Source organism: Odontesthes bonariensis, chromosome 22, assembly GCF_027942865.1.
Source record: "Odontesthes bonariensis isolate fOdoBon6 chromosome 22, fOdoBon6.hap1, whole genome shotgun sequence".
NCBI classification, from domain to species: Eukaryota; Metazoa; Chordata; class Actinopteri; order Atheriniformes; family Atherinopsidae; genus Odontesthes; species Odontesthes bonariensis.
This window is the reverse complement of record NC_134527.1, coordinates 5257258-5284588: the sequence shown is the minus strand read 5'-3', so window position 1 is coordinate 5284588 and position 27331 is coordinate 5257258. Positions and strand designations below refer to the sequence as shown.

At 40.0% G+C, this 27331-nt stretch overlaps 1 protein-coding gene across 2 annotated transcripts in view; it reads left to right on the top strand.

The window, feature by feature from the left end:
• npr2 (natriuretic peptide receptor 2) overlaps positions 1-27331 on the top strand; it is a 70895-nt gene that overhangs the window by 19793 nt on the left and 23771 nt on the right. Inside the window, exons 3-12 of one of the 2 annotated variants that reach the window (XM_075455596.1) lie at positions 2299-2412; positions 3509-3644; positions 5254-5348; positions 11041-11176; positions 13871-13955; positions 21830-21950; positions 22692-22730; positions 22907-22981; positions 24857-24934; positions 26998-27102. In XM_075455596.1, the coding sequence (XP_075311711.1) occupies positions 2299-2412; positions 3509-3644; positions 5254-5348; positions 11041-11176; positions 13871-13955; positions 21830-21950; positions 22692-22730; positions 22907-22981; positions 24857-24934; positions 26998-27102 (984 nt within the window). The remainder of the gene's footprint in view (positions 1-2298; positions 2413-3508; positions 3645-5253; positions 5349-11040; positions 11177-13870; positions 13956-21829; positions 21951-22691; positions 22731-22906; positions 22982-24856; positions 24935-26997; positions 27103-27331) is intronic. The other variant, XM_075455597.1, reaches the window with a different exon arrangement.

Genomic DNA, 27331 nt, shown 5'->3' with positions numbered 1-27331 from the left:
CAGCTATAATGGCTTGTGGAAGTTTGCGGGCAGGCTTCCGATCACTGTTGTAACATGAAAAACGATCTACTCAAGAGCAAAGCTGAAAGACTGCAGAAATGGGAAACGCTTGTTTTTTGAGACTGCTGGTATATTGACAGGATCAAAGGTAAATATCTGCACTGAAATGTCTGGCTGAAATCAATTACTCTGCTTAACAACAGGGTCAGACAGTACTGGTCTCTATTTGTGATGTTACTGAAAGTTTTGATCATTCATTTTTCAATTTAAATGTATTTTATTTATACAGCCCATTACAAACAATCCTTACGGTGTACCAAAGTGCTTTACAGCAGGTAATAAATAAAGAGAAGAATAAGTAAAAACAAATAAAAAAACAATAAAAGAACAGTGAAAGCAATAAAATACAAAAAAATCGAATAAGATAAAAGTGTCATCATACTACTGGGTATTAAAAGCCATCCTAAATAAGCAGGTTTTTAGCCTAGATTTGAAGAGGCCCAGGCCAGAAATAAGATGCAGATACAATGACAGAAATTGATGTAGAGTTTGCTGAACATTCAGCTATCCATTTTATTATTATTATTATTATTCAGTAAAAATAACGAAGCATAATTTACATCACATATTGTAGTCTGGCAATGATAGTTTTATAAAAATCTAATAGATGGTTGGTTTGTTGGAATCTTGTGACTCTTTAGGTGCCGCTATCGACGACAGAAATGCTAATAACCGCCATTTTGCTGTGTACTCGTTCTTAAACTGCTTCTGCTGCTGCTGCTAATGTCACTGTGATATTGATGTTGGAAAATAATTTGCAAATATTTGATTCATGAGACTTTGTGCCTTCAACCAATAAAATTGATTCTATGCCACTCAACCCAGAGCAGTGGAATTTCCCCCCAGCCCACACAATCAGGGGCAGTGAAGTTTAAGGCTCAGCTAGGTTTGTTCTGGCATGAATTATTACACCTTTTTGCTCCTGAAATTCTGCTTGAGCTTCACCATCATGGATTGTGGGAACACCTACAGTTTGTGAAAAAGGTCTCTCTCTATCTTGTGGACTTAAGAGCCTGGTGTTTTTTTTTTAAACATATGTTTATTGGACATTTTGTTAATTTACAAACGGTGAACAACATAGAACAAGAAGGTACACACAAGAAAAAAAGCTACGATAATAATAGCGATAATAATTATTAAAATAAAATTAATAAATAAATAACTGGAAGAAGAAAAAAAATAGATAATAATAATAATCGTAAAAAAAAAAGACATTTTAACCACAAAACAAAATATCATTGCTTTTGTAAGAATAAATAAATGAAAAATATGTGAATAAATAAATGCGTATATCTATATATACACACACATATACGTATATGTAAAGGTCTAAATGTGTATACTAATTCAGCTCTTCATTCCAGAGCCTGGTGTTTTGCCAGAATGTTTATAATTAACAGCCTTGGTTCAAAGTCCTAAAATGTTTTTTTCAGATATTAGTTTATTTTACACGCTGATGTTGGGCCGAGCCGAATTACAAATCCTCCAAAGGAAACAGTAATATCGTTCGTTCAGATCGCATATTCTTTGAATGGCGTGTAATTATTGGCCATATCTGCCTGCATGAGGAAATGCCACATTGGCATGTTTTGGGAGGGAGGGCAGTCTGGTGAATTATCAAAGATGACGATGATGAGGGGATAGATAGATAGATTTATTAAAGACTCGTAGTCCAGATCACATAGATAAACAATCAATAATAAAAGTACATAAAAAAGAACATTCATAAAAAATAATAATATTAATAATAATAATAAAAATACTCCTAATCTTTTAGGAGGCAATCATACCAATGTTTCCAATATACAGAAGTATATCTTACTATATTTAATGTTAGTCAACAGCAGGATAATTCTATTATTAGACTCATTTAGCCGGCAAATAAATTTATACATAAGTGTCTGACTTACTTGATCTTACCTGATTTTGACAAAAGCTTTCTGTAGTCAGAAAAGATCTCCCTGTTTCAGCCTGCAGCTGCTCATGAGTATTACAGATCGTGTTTGCTCTCGTTATCACAAGAATTCAGGGTTTGTTATCTCCAGATAATGAGATAATTAACTTGTGGTCTTTAGATTTCATCATCAAAACATAATTTCAAGCACGGCTATTCTCAGCTTCTATTTAAATAAATGCTCCTTTTTTTTCTTTGTGAGTTTCAAATTGATATTGTGTAGATATGTTGCTCGTTTTGAGCTCATCTTTAATAATCTTTTATCCTCTGTGTGTCTTCTCCAGTCTGTTTTCGTCATTACATACCGTCCTCCAGATAATCCAGAATACAAGGAATTTCAGAAGAAACTCCACGCCAGAGCCCAAAAAGATTTTGGCGTTCATTTGGAACCGTCACTGGTAAGTTATAATCCTTCTGAGTTCTGGAGAGTTTCATTTGCAAAGCAGGTACAAGTTGCCAAAGGAGACACATGATGCCCTTTTTTCACAAGCTGACACAATTTTTTTAAGGTTTTAATGAAATGTCTGTGACATGTTTTGGTCAAAATACCACAGAAAGACAGCAGCTGAATTTTCTTCCCGTTATTTATACCTAGGACTGGGCGATATGGGAAAAATATCAGTTGATATCGATATATATCTGATATATATATATCAGATATATATATATATATATATCTGATATATATAAATATATATATATATATATATATATATATATATATATATATATATATATCTGATATATATATATATATATATCTGATATATATATATATATATATATATATGACTGCTGAGTTCTTCTCAAATTGATTGATTGATTATTTTTAAAATTTTTAAAATTTTTAAATTAATTTTTTATTTTGTTTTATTTATTTTGTTTTGTTATTATTATTTTTTTATTTATTTTTTATTTAGTCATTTATTATTATTATTAGTTAGTAGTAGTATTTTTACTAGAATTGGTATTATTATTGTTGTTGTTAATATACAATCATTGTAAATATTAATAATTTTTTTGAGCTACTTGACTCATTTGAATTTCCCCCATTGGGGGACGAATAAGGTATTTTTCTATTCTATTCTATTCTATTCTATTCTATTCTATTCTATTCTATATATCGGGTCCATAACTTTTAGCATCCATTTGAACCCCTTAATTTCCACCGTGCTTGTTGGTAGCACGTCTTTTGCAACACAATAAGCTACCGAGCAATCGTTTCTTCCGAGGGAGCGCTCGTTTTCTTTATTTATACGGCTGCAGCAGCACAAACAAACACGCCACGACCAGCTGCATTTATCTCAGACGTTCCATGTTAGAGTTCAACAAAAGTACAGTTGTCTGAACAAAAGTGTCTCAATTCATTAATGTAATGTAATGTAATGTAATTCATTAAATTCCAAACCCCAGCAGAAGAACAGGATCCCCTTGTTAAAGAACAAGGCAAATCAAAACCCTGTGTTGTGCAAACAGTCCTGTTTCTTCTTACAGGTAGACTACATCGCGGGCTGCTTTTATGACGGCTTTGTGCTGTATGCCATGGCGTTGCAGGAGACTCTAGCAGACGGCGGGGCCCAGAACGACGGCATTAACATCACAATGAGGACGCAGAACCGCCGTTTCTGGGGTGAGTAGATGGATGGACTGACTTCTTACATCAAACCGCATCAAAAATCTGAAATAGATGGCCGACTGTAGTATTTGTGTTGTTTTTATTTTCTTTTTCATATTTTTACACTCACTGGATTAAAAACTTGTATCTACAGGTGTATATAGAAATATGTGACCACAAACTCAGAACTGATTATTAAAGGGACAGTTCGCCTCTTCTGACATGAAGCTGTATAACATCCCATATCAGCAACATAATTTATGAACATTTTCTTACCCCCTGCTGCGTCCTGTGAGCAGAGTTCCAGCCTCGTTTTGGTGTTGACGAAAGTAGTTCCGGCTAGTTGGCCGGGGTTTAAAAAATAAAGCGTTTTGCTTCTCAAAACAATATGCGTTCAACAGAGTAATACATTTGCATCACAAAATCGTTCTCCAGGAAAAAGTCAGACCTCACAATCGCTTGGCACTATTTTCTCTCACTTCATATCACTGCCTGCTGCCGCCTGCCGACAGCCGCACCTGTTACGGTGTTTGCTCCTCGGTCTGCACAGCAGGCAGTGATATGAAGGGAGAGAAAATAGCGCCAAGCGATTGTGAGGTCTGACTTTTTCTGGATGAACGATTTTGTGATGCAAATGTATTACTCTTTTGAACGCATATTGTTTTGAGAAGCAAAACGCTTTATTTTTTAAGCCCCAGCCAACTAGCCGGAACTACTTTCGTCAACACCAAAACGAGGCTGGAACTCGGCTCACAGGACGCAGCAGGGGGGGGAAGTCAAGTTTAATAAATGATATTGCTAATACGGGATTTCATACAGCTTCATGTCAAAAGAGGTGAACTATCCCTTTAATAGATAGCTTGTAAACGTCTCCTCAACATTGCAAATCAAAGGCATCATTTCAGTTGACAAGTTGCAGAGAATGGTCTGAGAAGACATGCTGTAAAACAAAGCGACTGGCCCATCTAAAGCACCACTGAACCCAAAATGTGATTGGAAATATACCTTTCATCATTCATCACACGACACTCCGGTTAATGGTACTTTCGATGCTTGATGTGGTGTCTGACACACTTCCGTGTCTATTTGGCTGGCTGCCAGATATGCGCTCATATCATGTACCGAGAGAAGGAAAACAGGATTTTGTTGCTTCAGATTAAAAGAGATGATTGGAGTTGCTTTGCTTGGCACGACTGAAGAAAAACAAAGAAAGTGGAACCAGGATAATGATGGAAAGTTCCACCTTACTACTGCGGGTGTTTGGTCAATGATGCCTGGTTTAAACGATGCAAAAGCTTTTCAAATAACCAACATTCACTCAGAAAATGTCCTTCTCTTCTCAACTTAGACGTCACATTTGAACTCTTTCTCAAGCTTCATTTCAAAACGTAGTGGTTTAGGACAGAATATCAACTGTGAAGGCTCTTAATGGAGCTACTTTCAAAGGAGTGGTACATACAGAGCTCGGTATGACTTGTAAAATATGACTATAGTGGAAAAAAAAGACACTTTGAGTAAATTCTTTAGCTGTAGTTTATTTCTGTGCAAAAAAGTTGATAAATGTATTAATATAAAGTCACATCCTCAATGCGTGTTTTGTTTTTTTCCTTTTTTTTTTTAACAGGAGTGACAGGATTTTTTTCCACAGACGAGAAAAACGCCAGAAACATAGACGTCGACCTGTGGGCGATGACCAACCAGGAGACAGGAGAGTACGGAGTAAGTCAAGATTTTACTGTGGAAATGGAGTAAAGGAAGTTTTTTGATTGATATCATAATACTGCGGTGTAATTTATCTAGAATAAAATGTAGACATTGTCATTTAATATGAGGTTTGTCAGATTACAATACTTGGAAGAGGTCACGTCGGTATTGCTCAGAGGATCTTGTGAAATCTTTTATGAGACATTGGATTAAATTTTCATAAATTTCTGGGAAATTTATGAAACATTCTGCAGTTTTTTTTAGACATGGCCGCCTGCTTTGACCTGACACAATTTCCTGAGGTCTTATCAGAATGTTCGTGGCGTTCTTTGGTGAAAATATGACGGAGACGGAGTACCACAGCTCCCTTGTCAACCATGAACTAACAGATCTTTTCATAGCAACAAGCTTTAGGGCAGGGGTGGCCAACCCGCGGCTTTTTTCTTTTCCGCTTCGTTTGAGTTTAATACGGCAGCGGTCTCCAACCTTTTTTGCTCCATGGACCAGTTTAATGTCAGACAATGTTTTCACGGACCGGCCTTTCAGGTGTGCTGGATAAATACTACAAAATAAAACGATACAACTAACACAGACTTTGTGGTATTTAGTAAATATAATAATAAACTTGAATCCACTGTGTACTTGTGTAACTTTATTAGCAGCGTCCTCCTGACGTAACATCCTCTCTGCCTCCTAACGCTCTCTGGTCGCTATGGTAACGCTTAAACATGCCTTCAAAATGCAGCTTTCTTTTTCTTAGTGGTCACAGCCTCTTCTTCCGTCTCCTCACTGGGAAGAAGCTTTCCAAACACGTCTGTTTTTGACTCGTTTTGCTCGGTTCGTGGGTTTAATATCAGCGTTGACGCGTCACGTGACCAAGACGAGAGCGAGTCAAGAACAGACGGATGGAACGGAGAGAATTCGGTCATTTTTCCAAAAAAATTTGGCTCTTTGTGGTTACACAGTAAAAAATGCGGCTCTTAGTCTCTGACCGGTTGGCCACCCCTGCTTTAGGGGGAGGAGTGAGCCATTTGACTTCACTTCCCCACTCTTGTATGTGGGGTGTACTTTTTTTGAGAGCTGTCCTGCAGCTTTAAGCTACCATGGAAACCAACACGGAAACCATGGAAACCATGGAACACTCAAGAGTGAAATATTATGAGAGACTGATAATTTTTACTTCTTGAGTATTTGCAATTGTCACAGAAAGCTAAAAATATATAAAAGTTATTATTATAAAAGTTTTATTGCTTTTATTAATGGCTGAACAAGACAAACAAGAAATTAGAATCCCCATTCTCCGACTAAAGGGGACTCAATTTGGAAGCAAAAAAAAATCTCTTTGCACCATCACTTCTACCATCAGTTTAACGGAGAAGTCCAGAGTTAATATATGATCGAGGATTTACTGGAGCATCATTCACCAGCCAACGCCGGGCATGTTTCAACATGTCTCGCAACGCAATTGTGGCTAAAAGATTTATTAGTGGCAGCTGTCTATGGTCCAAATGCAGATGAGGGAAATGTATTTGAGAATAAAATGGCTGCTTGGTGTGTGATCTGAGCTCTCAGGCTGTTTACCGTAAGCTCTCTCATATCATAATAACACACTCCAAGAGTTATTGAGCGCCACAGATCTCCAAAGAGGCGGAACATGAGGAAAAAGGAGGGGAGAGGAGTTGAGTGGGTCACTCCATGCCCTAAAATAATCTGCTGAGTGTCTCTCAACGTTATTTTTGACACAGACAATTCATCAAGAACTCTGAAATTATGTCTCCATTATGGAAAATGTATCTCTTTTGTCTTTAAAGAGAAAGATATCTGAAATTTACAAGTATTTCCCACACTGACCCATCTCTGTTTGGACTGTGATGACAGATACTTGTTAGATTGGTGCACAGAACTGCGACTGCAAATAAACAGATATGCCACAGAGTGGCTGATAAGTAAATGAGGAGGGAAAACAATAGATCTTTTTTCTTTGAGGACCAATAACAAGTCAAGTCTCAACTCTTTTCAACTTTCAAGTGTAGATCTTTTTCTTGCACGAGCACGCAGACAACTGCAGTGGTCAAAGTGTTAAGGTCCTCGGTGTGTTTCCAGTCAGGCATGTCTTCCTCTTTCCTGCTTTTTAAGAAAAGTCCACTTTTTCAACAGTTCTTTGGATATTACAGCTGTGAACAACGCTGATGAGCTAAAGAGGATTAACTGCAGATTCCTTCTGAAAACCTTTGTTTTTCCATTATTACTACAAAATTACTCTGGAAAATCTTGACATGGAAGCATTTTGGGCCCCGATAACAACTCATAATATAATTTGCTCTCCACTCTTTCAACGAATCGGCTGCGGATTATTTTAATGTCACTACTGACAAATTTCAGCAGCCATCGTCGGTCAGCGTCAAGCTGCTCTTCAAAGATAATTCATGTGCCCCTAATTACTGTAATGAGAATTTTCTCAAAATTCTTTCCAGCGCCATTAGTCGTGTGTGGTTTGAAACCGCAGCCTTCGCTTGTGATTGGCCCGTGGACGCAGTGAAATCAAATGTTCACCAGAACACATGGAAAGCGGATATTACTATCTGTGCAACAGTTTGAGGTCTTGACTTGTCTAATGATAAGATTGGTAAAACCTCAGACTTCCCCCTCTCTCTGCGATATAATTGTGTGTTTTTGTGCTCTGCTAACTGCTGTGAACCGATCCAGCGTGCGTGTGTGTGTTCCTTTGTCTCTGAGGATAGGAGAAGTGGGTTAGCTACATTCGACTTCAGTTAGAATTTCATAGTCGTCCTCAGAGGCTGTCAGCGGGACTTCCTGGTCTCATTTATCCTCGGCCTTTAATTGGTTCATTCATATGGCTGATTGGGCCGAGTAGCCAGAAGTCTGGTCGAAAACATCACAGGGACGGTGTCAGCTTTCAGGGTCTCCGTTACCAAGAGTAGTCGGCCATGTCTGAACTTTATTTTCTTGCTAATGGATTTCAAATAGTTCAGTGCAAAAACCTACAATGTTCAGAAGACAACTCAATTTAGCATCGTACGTCACATTGGACAGCTCAGATAAGAAGATTCTTTCTTTCTTTCAAAGGTATTTTTTATTATTGACAAAACATAAACAAGACAATCATTGTACAGGAAGATTATTTTGTATTTTCTGAACAACATCCACCCATGACATAACCCATAACCCTGCCTAAACATGGACAGACACACACAACTACAAGTAAAAAAGATCACCAACCATATTTAGAAAATGTAAATATGTGCCACATAGGTGAACAATAACAAAGAAACAAGGCAGTAAAAAAAAAAAGAAAAAGGAGAAAATCAAATAAGATAAAAGAGAAGAAAAAAAAATCAGCGCTACTCAGATATTATTGTTGTGGGTTTCTCATAAAATACCAAAAAGGGGGACCATATTTTGTAAAAGTGTATCTGATCTTCTCGATAACTAAGCAGGACATCATGTCTCTGAGCCAATGTGAATAGGAAGGAGGAGCTGGATCCTTCCACTTAAGTGAAATAGCTCGTCTAGCTAATAAAGAGGCAAAGGCCAGAAAGTTCTGGATAGTTTCAGGCAGATTCAAATCTGGAGCAATGCCAAAAATACCGGTCAAGGGATTGGGCTCAATGTGGTGATGGAGGGTCTCTGATAACGTGTGGAAGACTGATGTCCAAAAGCTGCCTAAAGAGGGACATGTCCAATACATGTGAGAGAGTGAGGCTGGTGTGCGTTTACATTTATCACATGTAGGGTCGACATCAGGGTACATTCGTGCTAATTTAGTTTTAGATATGTGGATGCAATGCACTACTTTAAATTCCAAAAGTGCATGTCGAGAACCATGGGGATGGGGGTGTTTCGACACCCCCACTTTTACAGCAAGATGATTTCACCTTTTTGAATTTTCAATGACCAAATAAAGTTTTAACAAATCATCAAATATGTTTTAAAGACTCTGTACCCTCTTTAGAATAATTCCATCCAGATTTGAGCAGTGTAACTATTGTAGTTTCCATACAGGACCTAGTATAGGGCGATCAAAATGCCAAAAAAATGCAGTAAAATGGCCCTGTTCTGCATTTGTACAAATCAGAAAAAGGTTTCTCAAATCCCAAACAAGGTTTTAATGAAACTATAGCCTCTTTAGAATAATTCTATCCAGATTTGAGCAGTTTAACTATTGTAGTTTCCATACAGGACCCAGTTTAGGGCGATCAAAATGCAAAAAAATGCAGTGAAATGGCCCTTTATGCCCATCCATTTAATTTGCGAATCAGATGCCAACTTCAGCGTCGTGTCTATGGGCTTGATGTGGCGCTCATGTGCCCCCCCCCTGTAACACCCCCACATTTAAAATGGCTGCTCCACCCCTTTTGAGAACACATAGAAGAGGAGTGTATCCGATCAAGTACCAAGTCCCATGTGTCCTCTGTGAAGGTATAATTTAGGTCTTGTTCCCAAGCAGTTCTTATAGCTGCAATTGAGGAGCAGGGAAGTTTGGAAATAAGGTTGTATAGGTCGGACATGACACCTTTAGATGTGGGGTTAATAGAGAGACATGAATAAATGGGGCTGACTGGGGGTTTATAAGGAAATTGGGCTGTTAAGCGCTGCATAAAATCCCTAATTTTGTCAAAAATCTGAAAAAGTGGGTTTTGGCAACACCAAAAGTTTCTGTCAGTTGGGAAAAGCTAGCAACAGATAAGAAGATTAAGAATGAACACCAGAAAAGTTCATTGTTTTCTTTTTGTCAGTGAGTGGAGCCTCTGCTCCTTCCACCATCACATTCTGCATTGTTTTGATGACCCTTGGTCAGGGGGTGACGGCCTCCGAGGTTTTAGCAGAAGGGAAACAACACGTTGGAGTTAAAACACACAAACCTCTGCTGCTGGTGGGTAATGCCGGAGTCGTATTTCACAGCAGGACAGCAGGCTGTGAAGATAAAGCTCTCAGGCAGCCTATTTTGGATGCACTCTCATAGTTTAGCTTAAGTGTTTTGAATATAGATTCACAGAAAACACGACATGCTTACCACTGGAAAAACCCCGGAATATTGCTGCCCAACCTTTATCATAATGTTATATCACACCGTAAAAGATGCAAAATCATTTTTAAGGAACTTCAGATGCCAGTTATTCTTCCCATAATTACTCTGACTAATTGGTGTGATTTAAGAGGCTACGATGCAAAGCTAGCTAAGATATAGCGAGCAGTAACCACTGAAATTCTAATGGAGCCATTAAGGGTTTTTGTTTTTCAGCCTGGGACAGATCAACTGTTTCCCCTGCTTGCTCCTCAGATCTAGTTACTCGCTGGCAACACATTTGAAGCTATCACAGAAATAAGAACGGTATTTTTCTCCTTGCCTTTGCACGAATGCTTCCTAAATTGTCAAAAGGGTTACAGGAGCTACCTGTAGTTCTAGCAGTTGTTAATACTGTTAATACTGTATGTTTCAGGTACCTTATACATTTTCTTTTATTCTTATTTGACATATTTTATTCATTTTTATTCATATTTCATATTTAATTTTAATTATCTTTTGATTGGTAGCAGGACAAGGAAGAATTTCACTGCACATTATACTGTGTGTGATTGTTTATGTGACAAATAAAACTTGTATCTTGTATTTATATTGTTCTTGACTGTGGAATGTTGCGTGCAGTGTCTTTATGATGCGATTCTTCTTTTTCTGTGGATGCAGCTCGTTGCCTACTATAATGGAACCACCAAAGATATAATTTGGTCCCAGACAGAGAAGATCCACTGGGCCAGTGGTTTCCCACCGCTGGATAACCCTCCTTGTGTCTTTTCCACTGATGACCCCTCCTGCAACGATGGTATGCAACGATAAAATCCTGATCCGTGATATTTTGATGAAACACTTTGAATCTGCCTGAAGATAATTTTGTCTCTAAACTGGCTGCATAAAAAGAATAAATTCTTGGACGTTTCTTGCACATTTCTGACATCGATAGAAATTTTCTGAGACTTTGAGGCAGATTTTTTGACTTTGTTTTGATGGAATTGCTAATCATACGGATGCTAAAGCGCAGTAATCCAGAGCCGTTGGGCTTTTTGATTCTAATGTCAGACGCTACAAGTGAAAAGTGCTGCTGTAAGAACTGTGTGGCGGTTTTTAAAAGGAGCCGTCACACATGATGGAGCGAATGGGGAAACCACTGCAATTATAAAAATAATGTGGTATGAACACAAGATAATGAGTGGAGGAGCAATAAATCTGATTTCATCCTCATATGTGGAGCCAACCAAATTATTTACAGAGTTTAGAGTCTGAGGACGATGAATCTAACAGCATCACATTTTCGGTTTAACATGAATTTGTTCATTTAAAAGGGAAATATGTGTATTATAATATAAATAAATGTGTGTAAATTTGGCTTTAATGAGACTGGAAAATATCTTTTTAGATTGTGAGACTCATCAAAGCACCTGCATCATACCAGTTTTCAACAAGCCAATATAATTCTCACAAAATATCTCTCAGATAGTTAGTTTTACCTTTGGTTGACCTCCTGGCTTCAGCTCTGTTCCAGTATCTGTCACTTTAAATCCGGCTGAACAGTTTCCAGAGGAGAGCTTTGCCTTGAGGCAGAACCAGCATTGCATTTAAGTTCACCAAACATGAAAACATAGTAACTACCTGTATGAACAAGTTGGTGACCTGGTGCTGCGTTACACAATCCAAAATATGTTTATTAGTCTTTAGCACCATTGGAACAAAACATGAATGAAAGTGCCATAACATTTGTTGTGCAAACACACTTTTAACATCAGCATCTTTCTGTAGTTTTTATGTAGAAGCCTCGCTCCACTGTCTGTTTCCTTGAATGACTTGCTGCTATCAGTTGTGTGTTTTGCCTTTAAGTGATATTTTAGACTGGAACTACTACGCTGAGAAGACAATTCAACTTGGCTGTAAATGCAGGACTTTTTTTTTAAATTTATTTTGAAATACGTGCTTTTATGTTGAAACAAGTAAAACAGGAAGTAGCGCCGGTTAGCTCCGTGAGCTTCACACAGGCTGTGTTCTAAACCGCATACTACATACTACATACTACATACTACATACTACATACTACATACTGCATACTCATCAATCAGACAGTACGCAGAGCGTTTACCCACAATGCATTTCGCTCCTGCCCGAGCCGAAATCAGCCGACCTGAAGCTGATTTCTCTTAAGCTCCAAACTCTGTAAACTTTAGCAACATTTGAAACATTTTCAGGTGAGAAAGTAGTCGTTTAGATCCCCAACGTGTTGAAAACCTGACAAAATACCGGCTATTTACAATTTTGTTCCCACGAATTCGGCGCTACTAAAGCTAGCCGCAGTGAGCTAACGCACTTCCGGTTATTTTCACAAAATAAAATACCCGTTGCCTTTTATCATAGGGAAAGCCATTACGATACAATTGGTGCTTTTGTTTTGAAAACAGGAAGTGAACCTACCCTCGTTGTAGCTAGCTTGAAACTGCCGTTTTGACAGGAAATGACGATCGGCGACGTCACGTTACGTTGCATCTTGGGTAGTTTGAGTATGAGTAGTAACCTCGTGATGCATACCCAACATTTTGGAGACTCTAGTATGCATCCGGGAACTTCTCGCTTACTCAAACTCGCATACTAACTCAAAAAGTTAGTATGAGTAGTATGAGTAGTAGGATAAGTATGCTGTTTCAAACACAGCCATAGACACTGAGGAGCACCTGTAACGGTGATGTCCAACTTTAAAATGAAAATGGCCGAGTAAAAGTTCCGTACCCTTCTCCATGTTTGGTGGATCCGCAGCAGAAAGCAACAGACTTTTACAATAATAAAACCTGCATTAATGTTGTCGGCGTTAAATAATTAATAAGTTAACGCGATAATAACGAGTTAACTCGCCCAGCCCTATTTAAAACTTAATATAGGTTACAATTTCTGCATTCATTTGAGACTTGAGACTATTGAACATGTGTGGCCTGCACACACATTTTAAATGCATGCTACGACAGAGTGAAACTGCAGCAGTTTCCACCATCTTAACGCCGTCTCTCCTCTATGATTGCGGGTATAGGATTGTTTTCTTTCTGCAGCTGTCCTTCCACGCTATAAACCGCACCAACATTCTGTGCATAGTTAACCTGCTTCTGCTGTAATCTTAAATTCTCAGTTTTAGCTACCGAGTGGTTAGTTGGTCTTGGTTAGTTACCGTTTAAAAAATGCTCTTTCTGTAATTATAACAATCAGCTCATCCGGTGATTTACAGCAGGTGGTATGATTGGACTCCATTCGGGGTTTTGAATATGCAGCAGGGATGCCAGAGCTGTGTAATTATGTGAAATGGTTGCTGGTGTTTGGTGGTTTGACAGATAGCTGCAGCAGCTGCACACCAGGAAGTCACAGCTGTGACTTTCAGAGCCGAGGACTCTTTATTTTCAAAGATATGAATGTGGACGTCTGTGCAAGCATACGAGAGTGTAATCCTGTTGTTGATTTTTGTTTGTTATTTTTCCCCTCCCGTTTCCAGGTCACCTGCCAGTTCTGGGTATTGTCGCTGTGGGGTCCGGCTTGGCGCTCATCATTTTTGGAATCTCCAGCTTCCTCATTTACAGGTGAGTTTGATGGCCTCCTGTCTGTGCGGCTTTCAGCTCAAACGGCAGAAATGCAGTATTTTTTTCACTCAAAAACAGATATAATGGGAGGGATAGACAGCCGTGTGTTTGAAACAGGATTTATGGATCGTGCTGCTGGATGCTGGGGTGGTATTTATACAGTTGTTGCTACAGCAACAGCTCAGCAGGTGACGGCATTAAAGCAGCAGTGAAGTCTGCCGATGCTGCCAAGTGAGCTCATATACAGACAACAAACTGCACTCACTGCCGCTCTCACTTAATAATTATTATTAAGTTGAATAAGTTTATGTGCTCTGCACTTGATTAAAGCTAAATCACTCTTACTGCTGACATCAGGTAAACACATTTCTTTTTTAATGTGTACGCTCCCTTTAAGAGGTCTTTAAATGTTTGAAATAATGAAGCTGACATTTCTCACTGCAAAAAAAAGCTAGAAGTAGATAATCAGGGTGGGAAAAGCGCTCAAAAAGTCTGAAATCTATGAACAAAATAAATCAGAAGAGGTTGGGGAACGGTATGGAAAAGGAAAATGGGAATAAAATCCATATTTTTCATCTTGAAAACAGTATGAACCAAAAGATAATCCGTGTTTTGTTTTATAAACTTTATTTTATTTGTTGCAATTCATCATTTTCTGAATTGCATGCCTGCGACACGTTCCCCTAAAAGTTGGGACGGGGGGGCAATTTAGGGATTGTAATGAGGTAAAAAGAAAATAATGGTTCATGAAAGAGTCTTAGAGGAGCAAAGCTGGGCAGAGAATGACCAACTCGGCCATAAATGTTCATAAAACGATGCTCCTTAAAGAAGGAATTGAAGGGATTTGCATATTTCTCCATCGAGAGTGTGTAATATTATTAAACAATTCGAGGAGTCTGGATGGATTTCCTTGCTTTAAAGGCAAGGGTGAAATCTTTAACCTCATTTATTGATTGTTGATATAACCACATGGGAAAGGGATTCCTGTGGGGAAACTTTGTGAAACTCTGCAGCACAGAGTTACATTCACACACGTTAACCTCACCCAGAGGCTGCATCGACTTCTCTGGGTTTGGGGGCATCTGGGATGGATCATCACACAGTGGAAACATGTACTGGAATCAGACTAATCAGTCATTCGGATCATTTTTTTGGAAGAAAAGAACATTGTGTGCTCTGCACCAAGGACCATAAAGAGCATCCAGACTCTTATCAGATCAAAAACTAAGAGGCTTTGATGGTATGGCGTGGTATCAGTGGTCGCACCTCTGTGAAAACAGCATTAATGCAGAACACATTCTGTTCAAGAAGACCTCCGTGAACTCCTTTTCAACAAGATTGTGTAAAAAAGCACATTTCAAAGGCTGAGGAGGAAGAGGGTCCAGGTACCAGAGCTGCCACCAGCAGAGAGTGGATGGACTGTTTCACACATGGAGGCATGTTTGAAGGAAGAATGGGACAAGAATGTGGCGAGAGAGCGGTGCTAAAGGTCGTTTAAGTTGTAATTTGTATTCTGGATTTGGATTATAGGAGGTAATAATAAATAAAAAAAGCCTTTTTTTCTCGATTTTTAACCAAAATTTTGTGAGTGACTGATGTTTTTTTGTTTTTAAACTCTGCAACAGAAAAAATTACATTATGTAACTATGTATCTTTAAATTAGAAAAATCCTGAGATGGTTATTAGAGGTCGTTTTATTGCAGGAAGTGCACAACTGAATGATCTGTGAGCGTCGGGTTGAGGTATCCGGGCGCCGTAATTAGAGATCCTGCAGGCTGTGTGAGCGCTCTCAAAATTAAACAGGAGCCAACATTATGTAATTAAGTGTCTAGATAAGGGGTTTACTTGTAATCGCTGCCCCCGAGCAGTTGATTTAACATGCATCTTTGAAATGAAACGAGGCCTGCTGCTTTCATAATGGTTTTAACTTTGTGCTCTGCGCTCAGCTGTAAAAACAAACTGAGATGAAATTGTTGCAGCGTCCCGAGCGGCACAGTCTACATGCTTATGTTTGTAGCATTAAAACTCACTTAATTACTCAAGTAAATTGTGCATGCCTCAGGTAATTAAGCTCCTGGAAGGATTTTCAAACCCTGGTCTACGTCGTGGCTAATTCCTGCAAGTGATGAAAGAAAATGAATGCTTCTAATTTTTTTTCTCTTTCACCACTTCTTTTTCTAAGGTGTCTTTGCATAGAGGCTAACTCTACTCTGTTCACATGTATGCGTTGATCTTTTACCACGAGCTGATTTTAGACACCACTGCCCGACTAACAAATCAATCTAACACTGACCATTAACACAAACAAGTGTTGATCACCAGCCAATCAGAATGGATTTTGATCAGAGGAGTGGTGCAGGAGCGATGGAGGAGCAGCTACCCGCCTGAGGTAATTCCACTAATACTGAATCTGACTTGATCATGTTCAAAATGAAATAACTAACATGTGATTTGATTCAAAGGGTGCATTTAATTCACAATAAATTAGCTGCTTCTTCTTTGGGTTTTTTTTTTTTCAGCTCTCAGTTCAGCAAGTGCTTCAAGGCTTCCCAGCTAGGTAGCTAGTGTTCCTGGACTCTTGTTCGGTAAGTTTCTTTCATTAAAACAAAACAAAACAAAAAACATTTGGATCCAAGTATACGTATCTATTTCTGTTATGGGAATTTAACTTGGGAACTGTGATGCATTTGTGGCCCTGACCCTCAATTTTGAACTTTCTGCTCCATTGCAGCTATATTTAGAATCATTTATCTAAAAAAAAAAAGCCAAACCTGAGCACGAACATGCCGTCCTTTATTTGATTTTGAGTCAACTCAATGCTTCCCAAGTCCATAAATGTAAACCTTCCAAATTAAATCTGAGCTGTTTCTGTCCGCCCCGCTTTACACCAAAGACTAACAAATGGCTTCCTGTTTCTGCAGACACCGACGGGGCTTTGCTGACGGACAGAGGTGCACAGCAGAGCCGGCTGCCAAGAGGCCTTTATTTTAAGAGCTTTGACCTGGAAAAAACACCACAACAATGTTTGAAATATTTTGTCAGTATTTGATCAGATCAGAGGATAAGCTCGTCAGTCGAGCTGCGATTTGCACATCAGAGAAATTCATGTTTCTTTCATGTTCCCATAAGAAGAACAAATGTTGTCATTTCTAAATTTTCATGCTAGTTTTTCTAAAAGCATAAAAGAAAACCTTGTTTATATATCAGATTTTTTTCGAGGAATGTAATTTTGGGAGATTAGAATCCAGTGAGATTACTGGCAGGCTGGATAAATCTTGGTACTAGATCACTTTTCTGACACACGGCTCATGCCTTTTTGTGAAATATAGACAACAGTTCACTGAATATGAAATTAAATAAAGAGGGATTTGTATATTGAACCATCTGCTTCTTGTGCTGCTTTGCAAACCGATTAAATGACGAGTTTTTGGAAATTTAGCTTCACACAAAGCCAAAAAAAGTTTCATTTTTCCATAAAATTAGCAGGCGAGCCCCCTGTTTTAGTCTTTCTTTAAGGAATATTATTAAAATGCAAGTTTACTCCCAAGATTTTAGGACAGGAAAACAGTTTATTTGCCTACTTTGTCCTGGTATAATAGCTCTATTCTGCAACAAAATTTGTACGTTTCATGGGGCAGCTGTTAAATTCTGTGCCACAAGCAGGCCGCCCTGGGTTGATTTTGGAGTTTGCTTGGCAGCAGGAGTGTGAGGGGATGTTGAGCAGCGCAGCAGCGACTCTGTTGTTTTAATAGAGGGGTTGGTCCAGAGGAGGTATTCACAAATGGGACTCGTGAAACAATAGGCCCAGTGTGGAGCCCCACACTTTGCCCCTCTGGCTGCCAGAGGTTCCTAAATGAGGCTCTTTAAATAGAAAAGCACCTTCTTTTTTTGGTTTTGGGTTGTAGATGAGGCCGGAGGGCACCGGTGCTTTAATGACCCCCAAAATGTTCACAAGCATCAGGATCTCCTTTATGTCGTTGGAACTGCCCAAAAAAAAAAAAACACAATTTGACCTGTGGCAAAAAAAAACTCGGCTGGTACGGGAAATAACTAAAACACGGTGATATGCAAACGCTGCAATAATTTCCTGCGGCCATCTGGAAGTGTTTTACACCTTTTAGATTGCCTTGGAATGTTTGGATTCTGCTCATTTTTCATTTCTAAGTGTTTCAAACCGAAAATGAATACCCTACCCCCTCAAAAAGTAGAAGAAGAAGAGAGAGCAGGAGGTGGGGTGGGGTGGGGGGGCAGCCAAATAAAAACAAACTGAGCAACTCTTTCCAAAACGGTGGAGTTTTACATCTGAACATGCCCTCGCTGTAAATCATTAAATGTCGAGAAATAGCAGCTCCTCCGAGATTTGCCCCAGATGTGTTGATTTGCTGGAATGCCTCTTCTTCTCTGCGGAGCCTGCCAGTCAGACCCATGCTCAAAAATAACACTCGAAACGTGTCAAAAATATCACTGACGAGAAAATTAGGAGATGAATTACTCTGGTTCAGCTGTGCACACATTCGGAGAGCTTTCCGTCCACATTCATCAACACACGATCCACCATGAGAGGCAAAAATGGGCGAAACAAGTAAATGATGGATCTACGTCGTCCATTATCTGAGAAAAGGTTTTTTTTTTTTAGCTAACTCTTCCCTGTTGGGCTGCACGGTGGTGTGGTGGTTAGCACCAGAGATGGGGACTCAAGTCACTGTGACTTGGACTCAAGTCGACTCGAGTTGCTGTTTTGTTGACAAAAAATACAAGACTTGAGACTCGACTCGGACTTGGAAGTTAAAGACTCGGCACTTGACTTGACTTGAGACACGATGACTTGAATGACTTGAGTGTTAAGCATCTAGCATAACTTCGAACTTTGTTCGTCATTTGAAGATCCATTCTGACCAGTAATGCTGCGTGTACACCAAGAGCGACCTACGCTACCTGAGCGCCGGAAATCATTATATCTCTATGGAGGGTGAGCTACCTGGGCTACCAGAGCGGATTCAAGCGATTAAACTCAAGCTAACATTATGGTAATGAGCTATGACGCGTTTCGGCGAAAACCAATGACAATCCACAGATTGTAGGGGTCCGACAATCTCCGGGGTTCGCGGAAACAGATGTGTAAACTTTAGTTCCTATCCAAACAATAGTCGTTTAATCCTGAGACTGTTGCAATTGCCGTGTCGAGTGCTTCAATACAATAGTGTAGTAACCCCACGCATACCTTTCTCACTGCAATTAAGTTTTATTTTGGATTTATTTCGGATTTTATTTCGAATTTAGTTTCTTTTTCACAGCTGCCTCTGCTATTCCTGCTCTTCTCAGGTGTACCTAATGTAGTTTTACATCATTTGTAACGTGATGTATATCTTGTATAACAAATTGTAAATAACAACACGTTTATTCGTGTCCCTGCCCTCTCTTTCCTCATGTTTTTTTCCGCGGGGGTGCTGCACAGCCGCGGGGCCTTTAAGAATTGAACATTCTAAATGTGACGTCACGAGCTACCAAAGCAAATTCTCAAGCGAAGCTTCTCCAGCTACCTCCGCTACCAGGTAGCGTAGGTCGCTCTTGGTGTACACGCAGCATAAGTGCTCGTCAAATTAGCTAATATTACCCTGTTAGCCTAGTCGGTAGTTAGCTAACGTTAGCTTTGAAATGATACGGAGAGGACAGGTTGGACACATTGGCCGATGATGTTTACTGACAGTTACTTATATCTTTGTGTTTTCACTTTATTAAGATCAGATTCTGCAGGTAAAATTGCAATAATAAGGTGACTTGACTTGACTTGCCCAAGAAGAAATTACTTGGGACTTACTTGAGACTTGCACATGTGTGACTTGGTCCCATCTCTGGTTAGCACCAACAAGGTTCCAGGTTTGAGTCCCGGCTGGGGCCTTTCTGAGTATGTGTAGGTTTGGGTACTTCCTCCGACGGTCCAAAAACATGCATGTTGGGTTCATTGTTGACTCTAAATTGTCCCTAGGAGGAAGTGTGCGTGTGGATGGTTGTTTGTCTCTTTGTGACCCCTGTGATGGACTGGTAACCTGTCCAGGATGTACCCCGCCTCTCGCCCAATGACAGCTGGGAATCGTCAGCCCCCCCATCCCCCGGGCGACCCTTAAATTGGATAAAGCGGGTATAGAAAATGGATGGATGGATTAAAGAATAGTGTAGGAGCTATTTGTAGAGTTTGTTTTTTGGTTCTAGTTGTAAATATAATTTGCTAATTATGAGTAACTTTATTTGATTAATTTCAGTGCTTCATTTAGATTAGATTTTTTGCTAATATTCCTTGTTAGTTATTTGTTTAGAATATTTTGGTAATTGGGTCACACTGGGCACCTGGAGTACCAGCATGCACCTGGGTGGGCCATTGGTTTTTTTTACCAGGGAAAAGGAGAGAGCAGCAGGTTTTCTTTGTTCTTTTGTTTGTTTTATTGCTTTGAAATAAATCATCAGAAAATGCAAGAATTCATTTTGGACATTCATCTTCTTTTGCCTGCGTTAAACCACATCCCCCATGGTGCATCAGTGGTCTTTTGATTTTGTTTGGTTTAAGTTTAATTTGTTTTTTTATGGACAAATGGCCACTACAAATAGGGATAGAATATGTTTTTGTGAGCAACTGCATGTGAAGTGCATTCTACAAATAATCTATTTTATTTTAACAACCATGATGTTCACTAACCCGTTCCAAGTAGTTTGGATGTTACTGCCTAAATTAACCTATTTCGAATTTATTGTCAAAGTTATGTGTCAGATAAGCTGGCAAAATGGCTGCCATCAGGGTGACGATGGTGTTGTATTTTAGTCCAAACCCGGATCTTTTTCTAACGCTGTCCAGCGAGTCTTTTAGTAGAGTGTTGTCAAGTTATTGATTTAATGTAACCAGAGGTCGTCATATGTTGGGATTGAACCAATCGCAATCACAGCCTCTTCCTTCCTCCTGCAGAGTGCTTTGTGGTTTGTTGAAGGAAACATTTGAAAGCGACTTTGGCTTCGATGTGGAAGTGCTGAGGAGTGCTGTTTCCCTCCCGTTGCCTGTTGGTGTGGTAGTTTAGGTGATGCCCCTATCGATTATATTTAGGTCTAAACAAATGACCTTTTAGGTTATTTTGAATGTCATAATGAGACATTTCCAGCAGTTTTGTTTGGTTATTCATTCAGTTTGAAGAAGCTACAGTTGAACTTTTGCAGTTGTGAAATGGGAACGTTCTCACAGGAGAAATAACTAGTGAGTCATTGGGGCAAATTTCCTATAAGGTAGAGGATGAATGGCTTTCTGTAGTGTTTTGACTCTTAATGCTGTCCATGCAGGGAGAAATAAGACCTTAATTTAAGAGCTAAACAGTTGACTTTTGACCAGATTAAGTTGATGTTTTGCAGTGTTTCAGTATTTGCTTGAATGAAGGAACCCTTTGTCCCGGACAATAAAGAAAAAATACTCTTACACTTCACTAAACTTCCTCATGGAGAGCATTGCAATAATAAGTCAACACGGGTACAAAATGCTGGAATGGAGCACTCTATAATCAGATCTGAGATGGCTATCTCAGGAAATACCACCAGGAATGATGGAGATGAAATGGAATTGAACAAATGGAGCATGTTTACTCTTTATTTATGGTGATTTGCCAGATTAAATCCATATTGCTTACAATCCTGTTTACCAGACCACCTCGGCTCTGGAGCATTTTTATCCGTTTATTTCATCCCAGTCAGCCCTGCTCATGGTAAAAGCATCAGCTCGGGACATGTGCAACAGCCCCAACCCAAGCCAGCTCGAGTGAGACGGTTCTTCTGTTCTTTGTGCTTCTGCGTCCTTGTTGATTTCACCACCTGGTTTTTGTTTTTTTTTTCCTTTTTCGCAGAAAACTGAAGCTGGAGAAGGAGCTGGCTGGAATGCTGTGGAGGATTCGGTGGGAGGACCTTCAGTTCGAGAGCCCCAATAAATACCACAAACGAGCTGGCAGTCGGCTAACACTCTCGCAGGTAGACCATCTTAAATAATGCTGTTTTTACTACAGATCTGTGAACTGTGGCAGTGAAACAAAACATGTAGATGAGGCCGACACCCCCATGATCTGACATTAAGCCTTTCCTCCTAATTATCAGCTTTGCATCACCTTTTAATTCAGTCTGTGTTGCTATCAGCAGCAAAATTTGGAATCCCAAAACGCTAATTGGACGTGTTTGAATTCCAGAGCTTCACCTGGTTCACACACTTGTGTGCCGTGCATTCAAAAGCAATTTGTGATTCCTTTGAAAAAAAAGCCGCGGCCCTGAGAGAGTCCAAATCCTTTGTGAGTTTACACATTCCTGAAAGCTTTCCCGGTGGCTGGGTTTGCAGTGGCAGACACATATTAAATGATTGTTAAAATAAGCTCTCGTCTGGCCGGGGCTTCCTACATACAGCGTATAATACCTAATCACGCTCCCCGAGTATCGGGTTCTGTCGTCTGGGGGCTGATGCATCTCATCCCACACGTGCAAGCATTCAATGAAGGCACATGCGCGCACGCCTCTTTTATTCCTGCTTTTCAGCCGAGTTTCTGGGACGATGTGTGTGTGTGGAAAAATGCAGCGATATTCCGAAGCCTTTTGTTTTTTTTTTTCCAGTGTGCCATGTGTTGCCATTATTTGCATTCAATACCAGCGTGTAGTTGACTGTACTGGCTGTCTGTCTGTATGCAGTGTCTCTTGATTTTTGTATTCATTCTGTGTGCACTGCAGACATACGCCCAAGATCTCTCACTGGAAACAGAAAATACGGTACATTTCAATACTTTGCAGTGAAATGTACAGTATTTTGTCAATAGATTAACCTTTTGTTATGAATCTGTGTTGCACTGAAGTAGAAGCATAATCCTAAATGAACAGACGTAGATTTAATCCCCTTTGCTCTAATCGACGCCCTTTCTTCTCACTTCTCCTCTCCACCTTCTCAGAGAGGCTCCAGCTACGGCTCCTTGATAACTGCCCATGGAAAATATCAGCTATTTGCAAAAACTGGCTATTTTAAGGTAAGGCTTAGTGAGTTCTGACATTTTCAACTCCTGCGCACTCCTTTCCCACCCACACATGTGCACACTCATAGAGAAAGCCGGAGAGCTGGAGAGGCGAGAGAAAGAGAGTGTGGGCGAACTTAGGTAGTTGGTTTTAATGTTGAGCTGCAGAATGCGTCAATTTTCTCCCTTTTTCTTTTCCTTTTTGTTAAAAAAAATGGATTTTTTTTTTTTCTCCGGTTCTCCATTCTCCGCCTCACAGTCTGGACGTGAGCATCGAATTGCTGCAGCTAATTTATCGATGTAAGATGGAGGAGGTGTGAGGAAATGTGGCAAAAGAGGCTTCTGTTTAACTGTACAACACGGGTTTTTACATAAATGCTGATGTGATGGTACAGCTTGAACCTTTCACAGACTATTGGAGACACTTCTCATAAATATATATATAATACAAGCCTGAAATGCAGTAACATAACAGCCTTGACAACTTGCAAATACTGGAAAATAACTTGAGGACATCGTCCTCTTCTCTGCCTCTCACATAGCAAACAGCAGTTACCCTTCTCCCTACACTCTCAGAAATAGGGGTACAGTACGAGTCCTTTTTTGTCCCCTGAGGTACAATCTATACTAATGTACCCCCTAGGGTTAATTATTGGACCTAAAGGTACATACATGAACCTTTTTGAGGGTCCAAAAAGGTACATGTATGTACTCAAGTGGTAAAAGGTTCATTTATGTACCTTTTTGAGGGTCCAAAAGGTACATATATGTACTCAAGTGGTAAAACGTACATATATGTACCTTTTTGAGGGTCCAAAAAGGTACATGTATGTACTCAAGTGGTAAAATGTACATATATGTACCTTTTTGAGGGTCCAAAAAGGTACATGTATGTACTCAAGTGGTAAAAGGTTCATTTATGTACCTTTTTGAGGGTCCAAAAGGTACATATATGTACTCAAGTGGTAGAAGGTACATACAGTGTGTACCTTTTTGAGGGTCCAAAAGGTACATGTATGTACTCAAGTGGTAAAATGTACATATATGTACCTTTTTGAGGGTCCAAAAGGTACATATATGTACTCAAGTGGTAAAATCTACATATATGTACCTTTTTGAGGGTCCAAAAAGGTACATGTATGTACTCAAGTGGTAAAAGGTTCATATATGTACCTTTTTGAGGGTCCAAAAAGGTACATATATGTACTCAAGTGGTAAAAGGTTCATATATGTACCTTTTTGAGGGTCCAAAAAGGTACATGTATGTACTCAAGTGGTAAAAGGTTCATATATGTACCTTTTTGAGGGTCCAAAAAGGTACATATATGTACTCAAGTGGTAAAAGGTTCATTTATGTACCTTTTTGAGGGTCCAAAAGGTACATATATGTACTCAAGTGGTAAAACGTACATATATGTACCTTTTTGAGGGTCCAAAAAGGTACATGTATGTACTCAAGTGGTAAAATGTACATATATGTACCTTTTTGAGGGTCCAAAAAGGTACATGTATGTACTCAAGTGGTAAAAGGTTCATTTATGTACCTTTTTGAGGGTCCAAAAGGTACATGTATGTACTCAAGTGGTAAAAGGTTCATTTATGTACCTTTTTGAGGGTACAATAGACAGTCTGTGTAAGGCTACTTCAGTATAAGGGTACAAAATTGCCACCAGAGGTACAAGACTGGTCTCTGTAAGGTACAAACCACGAGTGTACAAAACTATACCTTCTGAGGGTAGGCTAAACTTCTCTCTTTGCTCAATGCCGCCCGGCTTCCTCTCTTTTAACGGTTCCTTTGCTGTTTATAGCGAGTCTTGTAGTGGTCATTTTCTTGTTACTTGGTGATGATATTGGTCAAAAACTCATCGCTCCCTTTTATGTTGCACGCAGGGAAACCTGGTGGCCATCAAGCACGTCAACAAGAAGAAGATAGAGCTGACAAGACAGGTTTTAATGGAGCTCAAACATGTAAGTATTCGTGAATTGGTCTCCGATTTTATTCAGATTCCTTTAACGGTTTTGATCGCTTTATGAATAAAGTTCAAAATCCCGTTTCCTGCTGTGCGACAAGTGTATGTTTTCACGTCATTTTAACAAATAAAAGTACAAATGAAATGATTGAAATGATGAACACATGTAAGACGGATGCCAAAAGACCGTTCTTAAGGATTCTACAATCAACAGATTAATTGGTGCAAGGGTGTCAGGATTGGGTATAAAAGAAGTGTCCACCAAAGGCCCAGATTCATGGAATGTGTGTAAAGGCCAAGGATGGATGTGACCTTCGAGGAGATCATCTCAGATGGATAGAAAGACAGTGGAGAAGTGGTCTTTAGTTACATGAGTCCACTTTTCACCTGCAAACTGATTTGTTCTACTTACCAAAAGATAAGAAAGAGCATCCAGGCTACTGCTTCTGTGATGGTGTGGTGCATTGATGTCCATGGCATGGATTTATTTATTTATTTACTTATTATTTATTTGATTAGGACAATGCACATTAATAAACATATCAGCAGAGCATCAATGTAAATATGCCAGAATCAGCACAGTTGCTAAAGTATTTAAAGTACTCTCTGCCTACAAGTATGTATGAAGGCACCACTGATCATCAACTGCTGAGCAGCTGAAATCTTGTTAGGCAGTTGTGTCTTATATCAAGTGTAATGAGATATTTTGACTAGAAATGAGAAATATACTTGGTAAGACTTTGCACTTTCCAGTGTATCCAGCAGTCACGGACCTCTCCAGGACAAAGTTTTTTTTTTTTTTTAATCTTTTGTATCTGTTTGCAGGAAGCAGAAGCTTGCCTCTTAGTAACAGGCTCACAGGATGCTGCTTGTTACTCCCAGCAAAGACTTTAACGTCACCAACAGCAGCTGCTGATGAAGAGATCCCTCCAGCTGGGAAATATTTACAAGAGAGCGATAAGGAAGCTGAGGGAGAGGGGAAAAAAATCTCACAACCTAATGTGGTTTGGTGATGGAAACACAGTGTGGCACGGGGGAAAGCCATAACTTGAAAATTACAGTGGCGGTCACGAGCAAGATGGATGCTGGCGGAGAGGAGTTTTTTGGCTGTTTCTTTTCGTACTCAGTCAACAGCTCCCTTCACTTTAATTCTCCGTCTCAGCACTGAATTTTTTGGTCATTTTTGTGTGTGTGAGCTGCAGTTTGTTGGGGGGGGGGGGGGGGGGAGCAGTTAGCGGCCTCTCGGTCAGTCGACAGTCACACCGGGGAGGGAAGCTGCTGTCGGAGCTGGCAGCTTCTCCAATGCCCCGGGGGCCTGATCGGCTGTCAAACCCCCGGCTCGTGAAAAAGCCAACCAGATGGGGGAAGAGACAGGCCTGCCAGTGGAAACTTAACCACTTGTCTTCCAGTGCTCCTCCTCTCCCTCACCAGAGTGCAGCAGGGGGAATTATATAGGCCAAAGGGTAGGCTAACATCTCCCGAGCCCTGCTGTCATGAACTGTGCTCAAAGAAGAGAAGTTCACCCCCGAAATGATGTTCAAAGTGAGGATAAGCTGAGCCAGTTTGAGGAAATTTGATCCTTTTTTCACCTGCCAGAAAACGCTTTTCCCTCAGTCCTCTACGCCGTCCCGTCTTTACACCCAAACGGCGTCTCTTTTCGTGTTGTAAGAACCATTTTTTAACTCATCCCGCTCGTTCCACTCTGATATTCCTGCTCGTACATCCTCTCAACACCTCCACTTTTTTTTTTTTTCATCATCCTCAGCACACTGGCTCATTCATAACCTCCAAGGGCAATTCATGCACATGTTTCATCTGGGTGCCCTGAGCAGGAATGCGTCTCAGCGCGTAGAAAAAGACTCAGTGCCAGCGAGTCGACTGCAAATAGACTATTTTGATGAACTGCTGGCAGTGTTATGTTCAAAACTTTGTGCATAAATGAACCATCAGTCCACCCCCCCACCCCCCCCCCTCGTCCTCTGTTTCCATGAGGTTTGGGAATGTGATCCTTGGAAAGAGTTACACTCACAGTTGCAATGTGTTTTATGCGGTTATTTTCAGATGAGAGACGTTCAGTTTAACCACCTAACGAGGTTCATCGGGGCCTGCATCGACGCTCCCAACATCTGCATCGTGACAGAGTACTGTCCCAGAGGCAGCCTGCAGGTAACGTTACTCCTCTGAGATGTTTTTTGGCGTCCGAGTTTAACACCTGTATGTACAAAAGGCCTTTGTGGCAGCACAAGTCTGGGAGCCAGTTGTGGTCCTATGTGGAACTCAAACAAGTGTGGAAACTTGACACTGCTCTGCTCTTACACTGAGGGCGACTGTGAGTGAAGTTATTTTAAGAAGTTGCATGAAAACTGTTTGAATATTCATAGAAGCCAGCGAGCAC